This window comes from Vombatus ursinus, unplaced genomic scaffold, assembly GCF_900497805.2.
Source record: "Vombatus ursinus unplaced genomic scaffold, bare-nosed wombat genome assembly UNPS02014959.1, whole genome shotgun sequence".
Taxonomy (NCBI): Eukaryota; Metazoa; Chordata; class Mammalia; order Diprotodontia; family Vombatidae; genus Vombatus; species Vombatus ursinus.
The window spans coordinates 10380146-10395775 of NW_020954737.1; the positions used below are offsets into that span (position 1 = coordinate 10380146).

General features: G+C 40.3%; 1 protein-coding gene across 3 annotated transcripts in view; it reads right to left on the reverse strand.

Moving 5' to 3' along the window:
- Positions 1-92: 92 nt before the first annotated feature.
- Positions 93-15630, reverse strand: part of KY (kyphoscoliosis peptidase) — a 99150-nt gene continuing 83612 nt past the window's right edge. For all 3 annotated transcript variants that reach the window (XM_027845304.1, XM_027845306.1, XM_027845305.1), the window contains 2 exons: positions 12465-12655; positions 93-1037 (listed from right to left, as the gene is read on the reverse strand). In XM_027845304.1, coding sequence (XP_027701105.1) covers positions 145-1037; positions 12465-12655 — 1084 coding nt within the window. In that variant the 3' untranslated portion in view covers positions 93-144. The remainder of the gene's footprint in view (positions 1038-12464; positions 12656-15630) is intronic.

The following is a 15630-nucleotide window of genomic DNA, read 5'->3' on the forward strand; positions in this document are numbered from 1 at the left end:
TCTCTCTCTCTCTCTCTCTCTCTCTCTCTCTCTCTCTCTCTCTCTCCTTCCCTCCTCTTTTCAGCCTACTATTCTAACTGTGCTGAGCTGGAAAAATGAGAAATGTCCATCCGGAAAGATGGAGTAGAGGGAGCTCAAGGACTGTCATTGGGCCGTCACTTTGTATTTCAGGATGTAGGAGTAGAAGTTGTGGTTGGCATTCTCCAAGACCATGACGTAAACCTCTCGGCAGCCGGCAGTATTACAGGTACCCTCCCAGTAGCCGTCTTGGCTCAGCGTCAGAGGCCACGTGTCCTGCCCTTTCACTAATGCTTCCGCTACCCCATGGAGCTTCAGTTTAAATGGGATATTCCGGTTGGCCGGCAGCACCCCAGACAGAGGCTCTAGCAGCTCATTGTCCTGACCCCAGTTGCCAAAACTCTCCGGGAACACGGGCCATTTCACTTTAGTATTAGAGCAACAAAGGAGGTAATTGAAGATGAAGACATAGTTGCCCGGATCCAACCTCTTCTTGGCAAAGATTTTCAGGGCAAACTTCCCCGCGTAGGGGAGTTGAACTTTCAGCTCTGTTCTCTTTTCCCCATGGAGCTGGAAGATGTAGCGTCGCTGCGTCTCCTCGGTTATTTTCTCATCATCGTGTAATGAGGCTAAGACACTGATGCCCTCCTCCACCCCAAAGCTGATGGAGCAGCGCCCATCCTTGGTGTGGATGATGGGATCAGGGTGTGAAGGTTTCAGGATGCCTGCTTGCTCAGAGAACCAGCTGGGGCCCACGGGCTGGTGGAGTTCGGAAGGAAGTTGAATGCTCCTATCCACCGAGTTGCACTCCAGGGTATATTCCAGCACAGAGCTGTAGAGGTCTGAGGTGCCTTTAGCAAAGATCTGTAACTTGTGGGTGCCAGTGGTCTGGGGGTATACCTCCAGGTTCATCCCATTCTTCTTGAAAGTCATTATGCCATTTTCCTGTTTTCCATTGAGCATGAACATGAAGAGTGTTGGAGAACAGCTCTCAATGGAAATGGTGGCTTTTCCATTTACTGTAGGGAAAGAAAGTCAAAGACCTTGTTAGAAGCTTCCCTTATCTCCCCCAATAGAATGTAGGCTCCCTGAGGGATGCAACTATTTTTTTTTTGTAACCACAGCATCTAGCACATTACCTACCACACAGTAGCACTTCATAAATAAATGGTTGTTAAATTGAATTGACTGAGTATAAAATATTGCTCTGGATTGATATAGAAGATAGGAAGGGGTTTATATGTGAAGTGGAGCCTCTGTTATACATGGTAACATCCTGATCATTCATCCATTCCTTCAATATTCATTTATTAAGTTCCTATTGAGTTCAAAGTACTGTGCTGGAAGATTTCATTCATTAACCTGATCAAGCACTTCTCTGTTACTCAGAGCAGGAGTTTTTAACTTGAGGCCCATGGATCCCAAAGGGATCTTTGGATGGATTTTAGGGTGTTTGTGAACTTGGATAGAAAAAAATACATCTTTCTTTTCACTCAGCTCTAATAAAAATTTATCATTTCAATTATGATGAAAAAAACCTCATTATTCTGAGGAGTCTGTAGACGTTACTAGGCTTCCAAAGGGGTCCATCACACACAAAAAGGTGGAGAACCCTTGACCTAGAGGCTGGCAGTGTGGTTCCAGTAAAGCAGACAGTATAGGGAAAAGGTAATTAAAGTTAGAGTGAGAAAACCTAGATTAAAAATTGCGGCTTTTTTTTTTTAAACAATCTATTTGAGTGACCTTGGATAAATCAATGTATTTATTTGGGCCTCAATTTCCTCAATTGTAAAACATGGAAGGTGGATTGGATTATTTCTATGGTCCTTTCCATATCTAAAACCTATGGTCTTATTCTGTCATCAGCACATGTTTTATTTGGGCTCTTTTGTTCTTCCTCTCTTTTTATGTGTTCATTTTCCCTTTTTTGGGTTCATTTCCCTAGCAATTGGGGAAGATTCAAGTGAGTACATTTTAGCTCTTTTCAAAGTCTTAGTGGAAGAGGAGGTTGAAACTAGTGGCAAAACTGAGGTAGAGGAATTTCATTTATCCAGTTTTCCTGCCCGTCCTGATAGCAACAGATAAATTGAGAACTTGCTGTCTGTGGTTTGTCAATCTCAAAATCCTATACACATGAAGGATCATAGATTTAGAGCTAGGAGGGAACTTAGCGGTCCAAGTAGCTTGTCCAAGGTCACATAGATAGTAAGTATTAGATGAGGGACTTGCTCTGAGGTCCTCTGACTTCCATCTGTCCCTCTTTCCTGCACTATACTGACACACTCAGGTGAACTCTCTTCAGTGTTGTTGTATTGGGTCTTCATCTTTCATACATACACTTATCACTTTTATTTGAAGTGATTCAACTTTATTAGCCCTATTTACTGATGTATTTAGAGTATTATAAAAAGGTAGTTTCATGCCCTTTTCAAGAATCCCACATTCCCTTTCTTCTTGTCAATGGGTTTTCTTAAATCTAGGGAGGTGAGTCATAGAATGTTAAGAATTGGAAGGGACCACAAAGGTCCCTTGACTTCTTTGATTTTCCCTTTGAACTATCCTCTTTAATTTCAGGGTATATCCTCTATTCCTTACTGTCTCTCACACTTCCTCCACCAAGTCCCCCATATTCAATCAGTTGCTAAGGCTTACTGATTTTACCTTGGTAACATCTCTAGTATATGTCCTCTTCTCCGACACTGTTAACACCTTTGATGTGGGCCTTCCTCACCTCACTTTTGGAATATTCCAATAGCCTGCTGGTTGGACTCCCTGCCTTAAATTGCTCCTCATTCCAGTCCACCTACTGCTAACCTATTAAATTAATCTTCCCAAAGAGAAGGTCTGACCACATCACCCCCTATTCAATAAACTCCAGTGGCTCCCCATCACCTCCAGAGGAGACCAGAGGGAAATGTTATAAGCTCAATAAACCAAACATTAGATATATTCATTGCTTCCTTCTGGGAAGCAGATGGTTGAACAGGCAGCCTATGACCTAAGAATTAGGACTTCTGGATCTTATTCCCAGTGACATCTGTATTTTGCTGTATCTGAACAAGATAAATTTTGAACTTTAATTTCTTTATAATTGGAGGGCTACTTCTCTTTTTTTCAATTGACCTTGTCAATTAAGGTTAAAATTGGTTTGGCCAGACCATATCTTGAATTGCTGTTTTTGTTGATTAGTTGTGTCCAACTCTTTGTGAGCCCATTTGGGGTTTTCTTGGCAAAGACATAGGAGTGGTTTGTCATTTCCTTCTATAGCTCATTTTACAGATGAGGAAATTGAGGTAAACAAGGTTAAGTGACTTGCACAGGGTGACATAGCTAGTAAGTGTCTGAGGCCAGATCTGACTCCAGGCCCATCACTCTATCCATTGGGTCACCAGCTGCCATATCTAGAATATTACATCCAATTTAACATGCCATATTTCAGGAACAACATTGATAATATGAAACAGATCCAAAGGAAGGTGATAAGAAGTCTCAAAATCATGCTTCATGAGGATTGGTTAAAGTAGCTGAGGATAGGGATGGCTAGATGGCTCAATGGATCAAGCACTGGCCCTGGATTCAGGAAGACCTGAGTTCAAATCTGGTCTCAGTCACTTGACACTTACTATCTGTGTGACCCTGGGCAAGTCACTTAACTGCAGTGTCTCACCCCCCCCAAAAAAAACCAACCAACCAAAAAAAAAACAACAAAAACAAATAAATAAAATAGCTGAGGATGGTCAGCCTGGAAAAGTGAAAATAGAAGGGACACATGATAGCTACCTTCAGGTATATCAATATTTGTCACATGGAAGAGGAACTAGGCTTAGGCTGCTGAGTCCTAGTAGGAGCAGAGGACAGGAGTCCCACAGAGGCATATTTTGGTTCAATATAAAGAAATAGTTCCTAACATTAGAACTGGACTGTGATGTAGTGAGTTCCCTGTCATTAGAAGTCTTCAAGCATATGCTGAATGAATGTATGTTGGGTGTATCATGATGTTTATGGGGAGTTCTGATAGGTATGGGCCATAGCAGATGACTCTTGGGTTTCCTTCCAATTCTATGACTCTCTAAACTCTTCTAGATGGATGATTTGAGAGAAAAAAATGCCAAGGATTTTTAGTTTTTTTTTTTTAAGGCAATTGGGGTTAAGTGACTTGTCCAGGGTCACACAGTCAGTAAGTGGCAAGTGTTTGGTCTGAGGCCGAATTTGAACTCAGGTCCTCCTGACTTCAGGGCCGGTGCTCTATCCACTTCACCACCTAGCTGCCCCCAAGGATTTTTAAAAAGGAAGTCAGGAGACCAGGGCTCTAAGTTCAGCTTTGCCAGGAGCTCTCTGCGTGAAGTTAGGCCAGCCACTTTATTCCATTTTAAAATGAGTAAAATGGAGCAGCTAGGTGGTGCAGTGGATAGAGCACTGGCCCTAGGGTCAGGAGGATCTGAGTTCAAATCTGACCTCAGACACTTGACACTTACTAGCTGTGTGACCCTGGGCAAGTCACTTAACCCCACTGCCTAGCCAAAAAAAAAAAAAAAAAAAGCAAAATGAAGAGAGTGGGCCAGATGACTTCTTGAGTCTTTCTACCTCTGATGTAGGAATAGTCTATGATTCTGCTTGTGGAGTAGAATTACAGAACTACAAGCCACAGAAGGCAAAACAATAATAACAGCAAAACTAAAGAGATATTTCCTTTTTTGAGGGTATGAGGGATGAGAAAAGGAATGACAGAATTCATCTGAAATAGCATGCTTTGCAACAGTAAGCACTTAATAAATATTTCTGTGGAAACAATAGTGTAGAAGTAGGAGTGAGGATGGGTGGCTGAGTGGGGATTCTGGCACTTGACTTAACTTTCTGGGTGGAAGAATAACAAGCAACAGTTAATCAGCTAATAAGCATTTCAAACACACAAGAACTGAAGGGTGTGAAGTTTGATGGACATGGCAGAATCAAATGATCCCTCCTCCCCTCCCCCATCTAAGCCCAAGTCTTTTTTTTTCCCCCAACACTCCCTCTGTCTTTCTATCCCTTTCTATCTTTTTACTGGTTCCTTAGTCTTCTTTTTATTTCTCTCCCTCTGTCTCTCTATCTTTCCTTCTTTATCACTCTGTCTTCTCTCAGTCTGTCTGCCTGTTGTTTTTCTTTCCCCTTCTTCATTTCTTTCTTTTTCTTCCTACCTTTACCCCAACTCCTCATTGATAATAATATGTAATTGATAATAATAATAATAATTATTATTATTATTATTTTGTGTAAAGCTTTGTTCCTTGTCTGCCCATAAAGAATCAGGTGAATTTAGCCTTGTATTTATTTACTTCCTTCTCAAAAAAGCAGGATGGATGGCTGTCACAGGGTTGTTGTAATCTACCTGGGCCAAAACAAATCTTGGGTACTGTGTTCTATTCAGGTCAGTACAACTAACAATGCCTATGTGCCTCCTATTTTTGAGGTGCTATATTACATTTTGGGCAAGAGATTGAAAAACTAGTGTGTCCAGAGGAGGGAAAAAGGGATGTTTTAGCAAGGAGAATAAAAGAATTGGGAGACAGGGTAGAGGGAATCATTGGATCTACTCCACTGACCCACTTTTTTTTTTTTTTTGGTGAGTCAATTGGGGTTAAGTGACTTGCCCAGGGTCACACAGCTAGTGAGTGTTATGTGTCTGGGGCTGGATTTGAACTCAGGTCCTCCTGACTCCAGGGCCAGTGCTCTAACCACTGTGCCACCTACCTGCCCTGACCAACCCACATTTTAAAGATGAGGCTACTGAGACCCCGTGAGGTAAATTACTTCCCCAAGGACACAAAGTAATAAGTGGCACGGTCAAGATTTGACCTTAAGACCTCTGATTCCAAAGTCAGTGCTCTTGTGTTAGGGAAGGGGGTGGGTTAAACCTGTTCTGTTTCTCTCCCTCCCTCTCCCCCAACTCCCCTACAGAAAGGTACAACTAAGACTGTTTGTGGGGGAAAAAGAAGTTGGAAGTTACTGGGAAGAAGATTTCAACTTTCTCTAAGGAAAAGAAATAGCACAATGAGTAGAGCACTGGGGTTAGAGTTAGAAAGACTTGGATTCAAATCCTGTTTCCAACACTTAGTAGTTGTGTGACCTTGGGCCATCTTTAGGCTTTAGGCCTGAATTCTTCCCTAAAACTTAACTACTGACTCATGGGTGCTTTGTAAAATTTGGTGGGAGAAGCTTGTCCACCCAGGAATTCCTTACATGGAAGAAATCATGGTCCTTCTACATTTGCATGAAGGGATGCAGTTCCTAATGTTTGAAGCAGTCTCAAAACAGAAGAGGCTTCTTCAGTGGATGGAGGTCTTCAAATAGAAGGTGAATAACCACTTGTTAAGGGGATGGAATAGAGGAATTCATCCTTTAGGTATGGGTTTTACCAGAGGCCTCCTTCAATTCTGGGATTCTATGACTGACTCATTTTTCATCTGCTTAAAAATGGATAATAATACCTGCCCTGCTTATGTCAAGAGGTAATTAAGTCAGTGGGTGGCTAAGTGGGACAGTAGATAGAGTGCTGGACCTGGAGGCATGAAGGCCCAAGAAATGTACTAGCTACAGAAAGAACAATATCCCTTGACCTCTGTCTGCCTCAGTTTCCTCATATGTAAAATGAGGATAATAATAGCACCCAATTTCCTAGGATTGTTTGAGCATCAAATGAAATAATATTTGTAAAGTGCTTTGAAAACCTTAAAGTGCTATATAAATGCTAGTTATAAGGTTGTGAGTATCTGAGAAAATTAGAGAGGATGCAGTGGTTGTTTTCAATTATTTGAAAGGCTATCATGAGAAAGAAGGGTCATTTTTGTTTTTCTTGGTCTCATAGGGAGAATTAGGAACAGTGGGTATAATTCGCAAACAAAGACATTTCAGCTCCAAATGAGGAAACAGTTCTTAATTAGAGCTGTGGAAAAGCAGACAACTGCCTTAGGAAGCAGTGTATTCTCTATGATACAATAAAAAAGGCTCTGGCTCTGTAGGTGGGTGACCTGGATTTGAATTCTACCCCTGATATGTATTGCCTGTGTGGATGTGGGTAATTCACAGCCTTCATGGGCCTCAGTTTCCAGCTTGTAAAATGGAGGGGCTATACTACATAGCTTCTGGAGTCCTTCAGGGGTTCTTAATCTAAGGTCTATTAACTTAAAAAATATATGGATAGATAGATAACTATTCAACATAATCAGTTTCCTATATAATGCTATTTACTTTATTTTATGCATTTAAAAACATTATTTTGAAGAGGGGTCAGTAGGCTTTCCCAGATGGCCAGAGAGGGCCCATGATATACAAAATGGTGAAGAATCCCTTCTTTAGAGCTATAAGCCATCACTGAAATGTCATAAAGGGATTCATAATCAGACAGGAGATTGGACTAGATGTTCCAGGACTACAGACTAAATAAGATTTCAAACTGGCAAGAATCTTGGGAAGCTATCTAGCGGATAGAACACTGGGCTAAAAACTTGAGTTCAATCTGGCCTCAGATACTTACTAGCTGTGTGACCCTGGGCAAGTCACTTAACCCTGTTTGCCTCAGTTTCCTCCTCTGTCAAATGAACTAGAGAAGGAAATGGCAAACCACTCCACTATCTTTGCCAAGAAAAGCCCAAATGGGGTCACAAAGAGTCAGACATGGCTGAAAAACGACTGAAAAGAACCTTGGAGATAATCTAGTACAATTTCCTCAGTATACAGATTAGGAAACTGAGGCTGAAAGACATTAAGTGACTTCCTCAAAGTCAAACAGTTAGTGGGTAGTAGAACCAGGATTTGAACCCAGGTTCTGTGATTCCCAATCAAATACTCTTTCCAACTTTTTTAACTCAGAGGTTCTACAGACAAACTGTAATTAAACCAAATTGCTTTTTATGTCTGTGTGATCCTTGATTGATTTTTTTTTTCTCCTGAGTGTCAATAGTTCTTAATAGAAAAAAAGGCTCTCTACCTCTGATCTGGCAATGCAAAAGCAAGCACTCTTACCCTGTTATTTTAGCAGCTGGAGTTGTCAGATATTTATAGCTTTTTAAAAAGTAAGTGAGAGCAGCACAACCTGTTTAAAGAAACTAACACCAGCTGAAAAGGGCAGGTCATTCGGAACAAATCTGGGTGCTACAGACAATTCACAGTTGCCAGTTACTGGGCATGAGAGGTGGGACTCAGGACCTTCTGCTCTTCAAGCATAAACCATTTACGCTTCGACTTCAGAGAATCTGTTAGCAGGGTCAAGGTGATGAGTTGGGTTTTCTGAGTGATACACAGATGGTTGTGGTTATGTGGTCTTGGTGTTGTAGAATCACTGGACTCAGGAGCCAGGAGGCCTAGATCCTAAGTCCCTACACTGTCTCTTGTATTTACATAATGTTATTATATGTAACAATAACAGCTTGTATTTATATGTCTTACAATTTATAAATAACATGCTCTGTGAGGTAGGGAGTATAGATTTTTTTTAAATTCCCATTTTGTAGATAAAGAAATTGAAGCAGTGATGTGATTTGCCTAAGCATACAGCGAGTTACTATGGAAGCCAGGTATCAAACCAAGGTCTGTTTCCTTTAAGAGATGCACTACTTGAAGTGCAACATGCTGTGGCTTTGGTTGAGTCAGCCTCTCTGTTGTAAAATTAGGGTTCTAGATCAGAGGTTCTTAACCTTTTTTTGTTTCGTAGGTCCCTCTGGCAGTCTGGTGAAGCCTATGGACTTTTTTCTCAGGTTTTAAAATGCATTAAATATATAAGATTATAAAGGAAACCAATTAGATTAAAATACAGTTATCAAAGTATTTTTTTTTGTCATGGGCTCCCATGTTAATAACTCTTGGACTTCATAATGTCTAAAGCTCCTTCCAGGTCTAAATCTAGAATCTAAGTAGGCCCAAATGGAAAACTTTTCTAGTATGGGTGGAGCCTTCCAAAGAGGGTGTTTCATTGGTGTGGCTATGGAGAATGCATAAATTTCACTATGAAATATCAGAAGGGAACTTTTGCAAAAGGAAGACCACTCATGATGGGCAACACTGGAACCAATGGGTGTAAGTTGTAGAGAAGCACCAATTTCAGCTCCATTAAAAAACAAATAAACAAACATTGCTTCCTAACAATTAGAATTGTTTAAAAGTAAAAGGGATGGAATGGAAAGAGGAAAGATAGGGACAAGGAGTTCAGTTAAGGAATTGTTGCAGGAATCTATATAGGCAAGGAGTAACAGGGTCTTGAAAAGGGCTGTGGAAGTAGTAAGAAAAGAGATGGATGGATACAAGAGATGCTGTGAAAGTAGTCTTTGTATTCTCATAGCTACTTCTCTAGGAGCTAGACATTTGGAGGTCTTCCAACAGAGGCTGGACAGCCTTTTGTATATAATTATTTAGAGGATTCATACCTTAGATATGGACTGCACTAGGTGGAAAGGCCATTTCCTGAATTCTCTCTACTGTCTCTTTCTATCTCTGAACTTGGATTTCATTGCTCTGTTATTGATATGGAATCCCCTCCATTAGGAGACAAGGCCAACAAGTAGGCTCATACATGTGTGTATGTATGTATCACTTCCGTACCTTTGATTTCAAATAATGTCATAATTCTGGCAAAAAGAGGCCAGAATTCAGGGTTGTAATATAATAAATCAAGCAAACATTTATTAATTGCTTACTGTATACCAAGTAATTTGCTAGGTGCTGGGGCTACAAAATGAAACAGTCTGTACTTTCAGGAAATTTACCTTCTATCTGGAAAGTGGAAGGGGTGGGGAGATATACACATATAATAAGTGTATATAAGTATACACATATACACGTATATGTAAGTATACACATGTACGCTGTATGTGAGTACACACGTGTACATGTGTACACATGTATGTGAGTATACACATATAAGTATATAAATATATATATATACAAACAAATATAAAGTAGTTTAGCAGGGAGGGGGGGTGATGAGGAAAGGACTCATGTTGGAGGTAGCACTTGAGCTTAACAGGAGGCAGCTGGGTGATACAATGATCCTCAGGAGGTAGCTGGGTGATACTGGACTTGGTATCAGGAAGACCTGAATTCAAATCCTGCCCTCATCACTTCCTGGCTGTCGAAACCTGGGCAAGTCACTTAACCTCTGCCTCATCTTCCTTATCTGTAAAATAAAGATAATGATAGCATCTACCTCCCAGAGTTGTTATAAGGATAAAAGGAGATATTTGTAAAGTACTTTGTAAACCCACATAATGTAAAACCACATACTGTATAATGCTAATTATTATTATTAATCGTCATCAAGTAGACAAAAGATAACAAAAGATAACTGCCTAGTGATCGGATATTCTCCATCACCACTAAGAGTAGAATGGGGAAAAACTGGCCATAAGTGTAGATATATGGATTTAAGTTAGACATAAGGAAAAAAATTCTCAGGCTTATTGAGAAAAGTTATGAAAAAGAATAGTTAAGTATAAGAAATATATCTATCTGTCTAGGACTAATTAGGTGCAGTTCTGCCTAAAGCCATCACAGTCTATGCAGATGAGTCGCAAATCTACATTTCCAGTCTCTGTCTGTCCTCTGAACTTCAGTCTCACTTTTAGAATTCTCTTCAAGGCATCTTTACCTGAATACTCACCAGTATTTCAAACTCTGCATATTTAAAAAGGGAGTTTATCTTTTATCCAAAACTTGTCCTTCTCTTCAATTTTCTTATTTCTGCCAATGGCAACAGAATCCCCCAAGTCACTCAGGCTTTAAACCTCAGTCATCTCTGATTCCTTCCTCTCCTTAACCACTGGTTGCCAAATTCTAGCAATTCTATCTACCTAATATCTCTGGCATTCATTCCCTGGGTCTCTCCAAACATACCTCCATTGCCACCATTCTCGTTTGAGTCCTCATCATCCCTCACCCGGAAGACTGTACTAGACTCTTAGATGATCTGCCTGCCCTTGATACCTTTTCTCTCTGAACAATCCTTCATAGAACTGCCAAATTAATCCATGTAAAACCATATCATCATTTAATTTCCCTGCTCAAAAACCTTATTCCCTATATGATAAAATACATACTGTACTCGTTAGCCGGTAAGTTGGAAGTCATTCTACACATGCAATATTGTTATTCTGGAGATCCAAGATGGATGTCTGTCCTTTCTGTTGTGTGATGTAATGTAGATCACACATTTCTACTATGACTTGTTTTCCATGTTGACCAAGACACTCTTATGACCTAAACTCCCTAGCTCTCAGAGAAGCAGCAGCGGGAATACAAAGACATCTTTCTCAACACCTCTAGCATCCATTTCTTCCCTTCTCCATTCACAGCCCTTTTCAAAGCCCCATTATTCCTTGCCTCTCCTATTGCTAACAACTTTCACTGAGTTATTTGACTGTCCCTAATCTCTCCTCTCTCCACTCTACTCTAAGCACTCTAAGCATGTCATGTCTCAACTCAAAACCTTCAGAAGCTCCACTCTACCTACTGAATTTAGTCTGGATTCCTTAATGTTTCCCAAACATTTTTGAAGCTTCCTCGTTCCCATGTCTTTGTGCATGGTATTCTATCTGCATTGTTCTCCTCCTTCTATCTCTGCTACTGAAATCACATCTATCTTAATAAATCTCCTTCATGAACCATTTCTTGATCTCCCTACTAGATCTTCCCTCCTCATGGCATTTTGAATGACCTTTATGCCCTTGCCATATTTTTATTTGATTTATAGTTAATTGTATACTTATACTTGATTTGTTGTTTCAGTCACTGCAATCATATTTGACTCTTCATGACCCAATTTGGGGTTTTCTTGGCAAAGATACTGGAGTGGTTCGCCATTTCCTTTTCCAGCTCATTTTATAGATGAAGAAATTGAGACAAACAGGATTAAGTGACTTGCCCAGGGTCACACAGCTAGTAAGTGTCTGAGAATGGATTTGAACTCAGGTCTTCCTGACTCCAGGCTCTATCCGATGTGCCACCTAGCTATCCTTAGTAGCCAATTATAAACTCGTTAAATTCAGAGACTGTATATTCCTCAATCTATTATTGTGTCTATTATCACAGCAACTAGCAGTCAGCAAGTGCTCAATAAATGTTGGCTAAGTGAATGGATTGACTCAAAAGTATCATGTGTCCTATCTCCAGACTGATGGGGATATGGCCCATTAAAGAATCTTAGTGCTCAGGGCAGTGTTTTCCATATGATGTATATGTAGTAAGTACTGCTGACTGACCCAGAGATCTCTATATTTTTTTTCACGTCATGAAAGTAATTTAGAAAGTCTTGCTATCTAACCTAAATTTCTGCACTCTGAGGCCCTTGTGGAGGAGAAACTGTCTTAACCTGTTGAAGAACAATTGACATACATGATTAAAATAGGTTCCTTAGAGAGAGAAAATATGCTGTACTGGAGAACCACTGTTTGTTCACCTGGCCCAGAGCCTTCTTTTACCTGTTTTGATGACTGACGTCTCTGGATGGGCTGACAGCATCCCCTTGTTGTAAAATTCACTCTTGTGGTACATATTGGTCTCAAATTGTCTCAGAGACTGGACAGGTTTCAGCAGTTGCCAGTTCTTATTGTCTGGGAAGTGGTCCTCTATGAACAGGGCAGGGTGGGTAAGGAAATAGAATTCATTGTATCTGCAGCAGAGGGAAAAACAGAGTCATGGACAACCTGGTGTGGAGGAAGGGCAGCGCTGCACAAAGGTCAGCCTAAAAAGATGCTATGTTCCCACCAGCATCTGGGATCACTTTGGGGATATTTACAGTACTGTCTTTTCTTGGAATAGGAGATTATGGGATTGTGAAAATGGAGCAAGAAGGAACTTCAGAAGCTGGTTACTTCAAACCCCTTATTTTACAGATGAGGAAACTGAGGCCCAGAAAGATGGCATGATTTGCATGAGATCACACAGGCATTAAGTAACAGAGCTAAGATTTAAAACCAGGTTCTCTGACTCCAAACCCATTGTTTTTTCTGCCATACTATACTATCATCAGGATGGGGGTATGACTAGCACAGGAACCATTCTAATTCGGAAAATCCAAATTTTAATATCCTTATGTTGGGGTCCACCAATTTCACAGTGGAGCTTATTTCATAAGTCATAACATGTATTCCATCACATGCCTTTGATGTGTCATTCTTTTGACACAATGGATATGACCTGCATTTATTTGCAGATTTATCATGCTTAGGGCATTGATTAGACAAATGGTTAGTTAGGAGTTTTATTTTTAAGACCAAAAAGAGCAAAGGCTCAAAACTCAGGTCAGATCGCAAATGCTCCGATGGGGGTGGGGGGCTATTGGAGTAGGGAGTGAATGGAAATGGACAATACTCTCGTTCCCCCTCTAGACTGCTCTTCAGTTGCTTCATTATGAGGCTATTTAACTCAGCCTTGCAGTGACACACTAAAAAATATATTTATCATCAGAGTCTCATACCCACAGGCTTTCCAGGGCATCACATGAATAAGAAAAGCAACACTGCACACAGACACGCCATCATTTGTGGGTAGTGGAGGTAGCATGGTGCTGAGCGGACAGGGCTGAAGTGGAAGTCAGAGGACCTTGGTTCAATCCCAGTGTGACCTCAGCAAAGTTACCTAACTTCTCTGGGGTTTTACATTTCCTAATCTATAAATAAGGGATTTGGACTAGATGACCTCTAAGGTCCTTTTGAGCTCAAATTGATGATCCTGCAGCCCAGGAGGCACTGGAAGGCTGGTTCAATGCAGGGTTATCCTTGTTTAGAATCATCTTGTAGGACAATTAAGGACTGGCTCATGGGGACCAAAGGCAGTGTCAGACAGTTTTTTTCTTACCCCTGAGGTGAGAGGAAAATGTCTCCTTACTCTGATAAAGGCAAGCAATTTATACAATCATAATTATAAACTAGAGGTTGAAGGGTAATATATTGGGAAGGAGACAGGTTTGTTAAGATTTCAATTTTTAAAAGCAGAAGGATTTTCTTCCCCTACTAAATAAAAAAAAAGAATGAGAGTTGGAAACACATCTTATAGATCATTATGTAGGCTCCTTGCCCTGGGCCAGTGCACTGGGTGAATAATGAGACCTTTGAGATTGGATCTGATGAAGAAAAGATATGCTCTATTCTAGCCCATTAGCATATCGATGGCCTCCTAGCCTAATATTCCACTTTTGTTCCAAGAAGTTTTGCTAAAACAAAAGGGGAGAGATGAAATTCATGTGACCTTATGGGAGAGCCCCAGATCTCTGCTAGTTAATGTGGAGAATTGAAACATGGATGAGACATGTCTGCCTTCAAGGATCTTTCATACTGGATGAGCAGACACAAACCTATGAAATGGCTAAACAAAACAAGAAATGATACATCTGAAAACAAATACAGAAGATGAGTCTATGGTTTTGAGCCTAGGTGACTGGGAGAATGATGGTAATAGGGATACTGGGAGAGGGATTGAATGTGGCACTTATCATAGAGCTCTGCACAAAGTTCAGTCAATGCCACAGATTGACTTGGAGCCAGTGAAAACTTTCATCGACCATTCTGTCCATGTGTGCTGTCTCCAGTCACATTATGTACATGTCATAGTCTTTGGACTGGAATGTATGGGACAAAAATAGAATCAAAAGCTAAGATAAGTGAGGAAGTTCTAACAGATCATCTTAATAAATTCATTCTATCATGTTTGGATTATCTATATCCCATTGTGATAAAAGAATTCATGAATAGGTTAGTGATCTTGGGGGAAAAAAATCTATTAGAAAGGGAGAGAGGCTGTAGGACTGGAGAAAGGCAAATGTCCTGACTTTTGAAAAGGGGAGAAGGTAGACTCTCCAAACTATGGCCTAGTGATCTTAACTTTGATTTCTGGCAAAATAATAGAATTAGAACCACCCTTTATTAAAGGGGTGGTTTGTGAGTGTGTAGAAAAGGAAACAGTGATTATTATGAGCTAGCATGGGCTCATCATGAGCAAGTAATACCAGGCCAATCTTATATTCTTTTTTGACAGAGTGATTATGATGGCAGATTAGGAAAATTCCTTACATACACCTGGACTTCAGCAAATAATTTTACAAAGCGCTCTTATGATATTCTTATGGATAAGAGAGACAGATGTGAGCTATGTGATAGTATAGTTAGGTGGATTTAGAACTGCTTCAATATCTAGATACAAAAAATGATGCTCAATGGATCAATATCACGCTAGAGAAAGGACCCAGGGAGTGTGCCAGGGATCAGTCTTTGCCCTTATTCCATTCACCATTTTTATCAATGACTAAGATGAAACAATAGGTGGGATGTTTATTTAATTTGTTGCTCATACAAAGCCAGGAGGCATAGTTAACATGTTTGATGGAAGAATTACAATCCAAAGAGATCTCGACAGACTGGAAATATGGACTGATTCTGATAAAAAGAAATGTAATAGATATAAATGTAAAATTCTATACTTGAATTCAAAATACTAGTGGTGCAAGAACAAGATAGGGGGAAACATGGTTAGTCTACTGCATGTCTGAAAAGGGGTGGGGGAGTGTTAATGCTTAATATGGGTCAACAATGTGATAGAGCAGGGGAAAAATGCCAGAGAATCTAAGCTGAGCTTAGGCTGTATTGATGG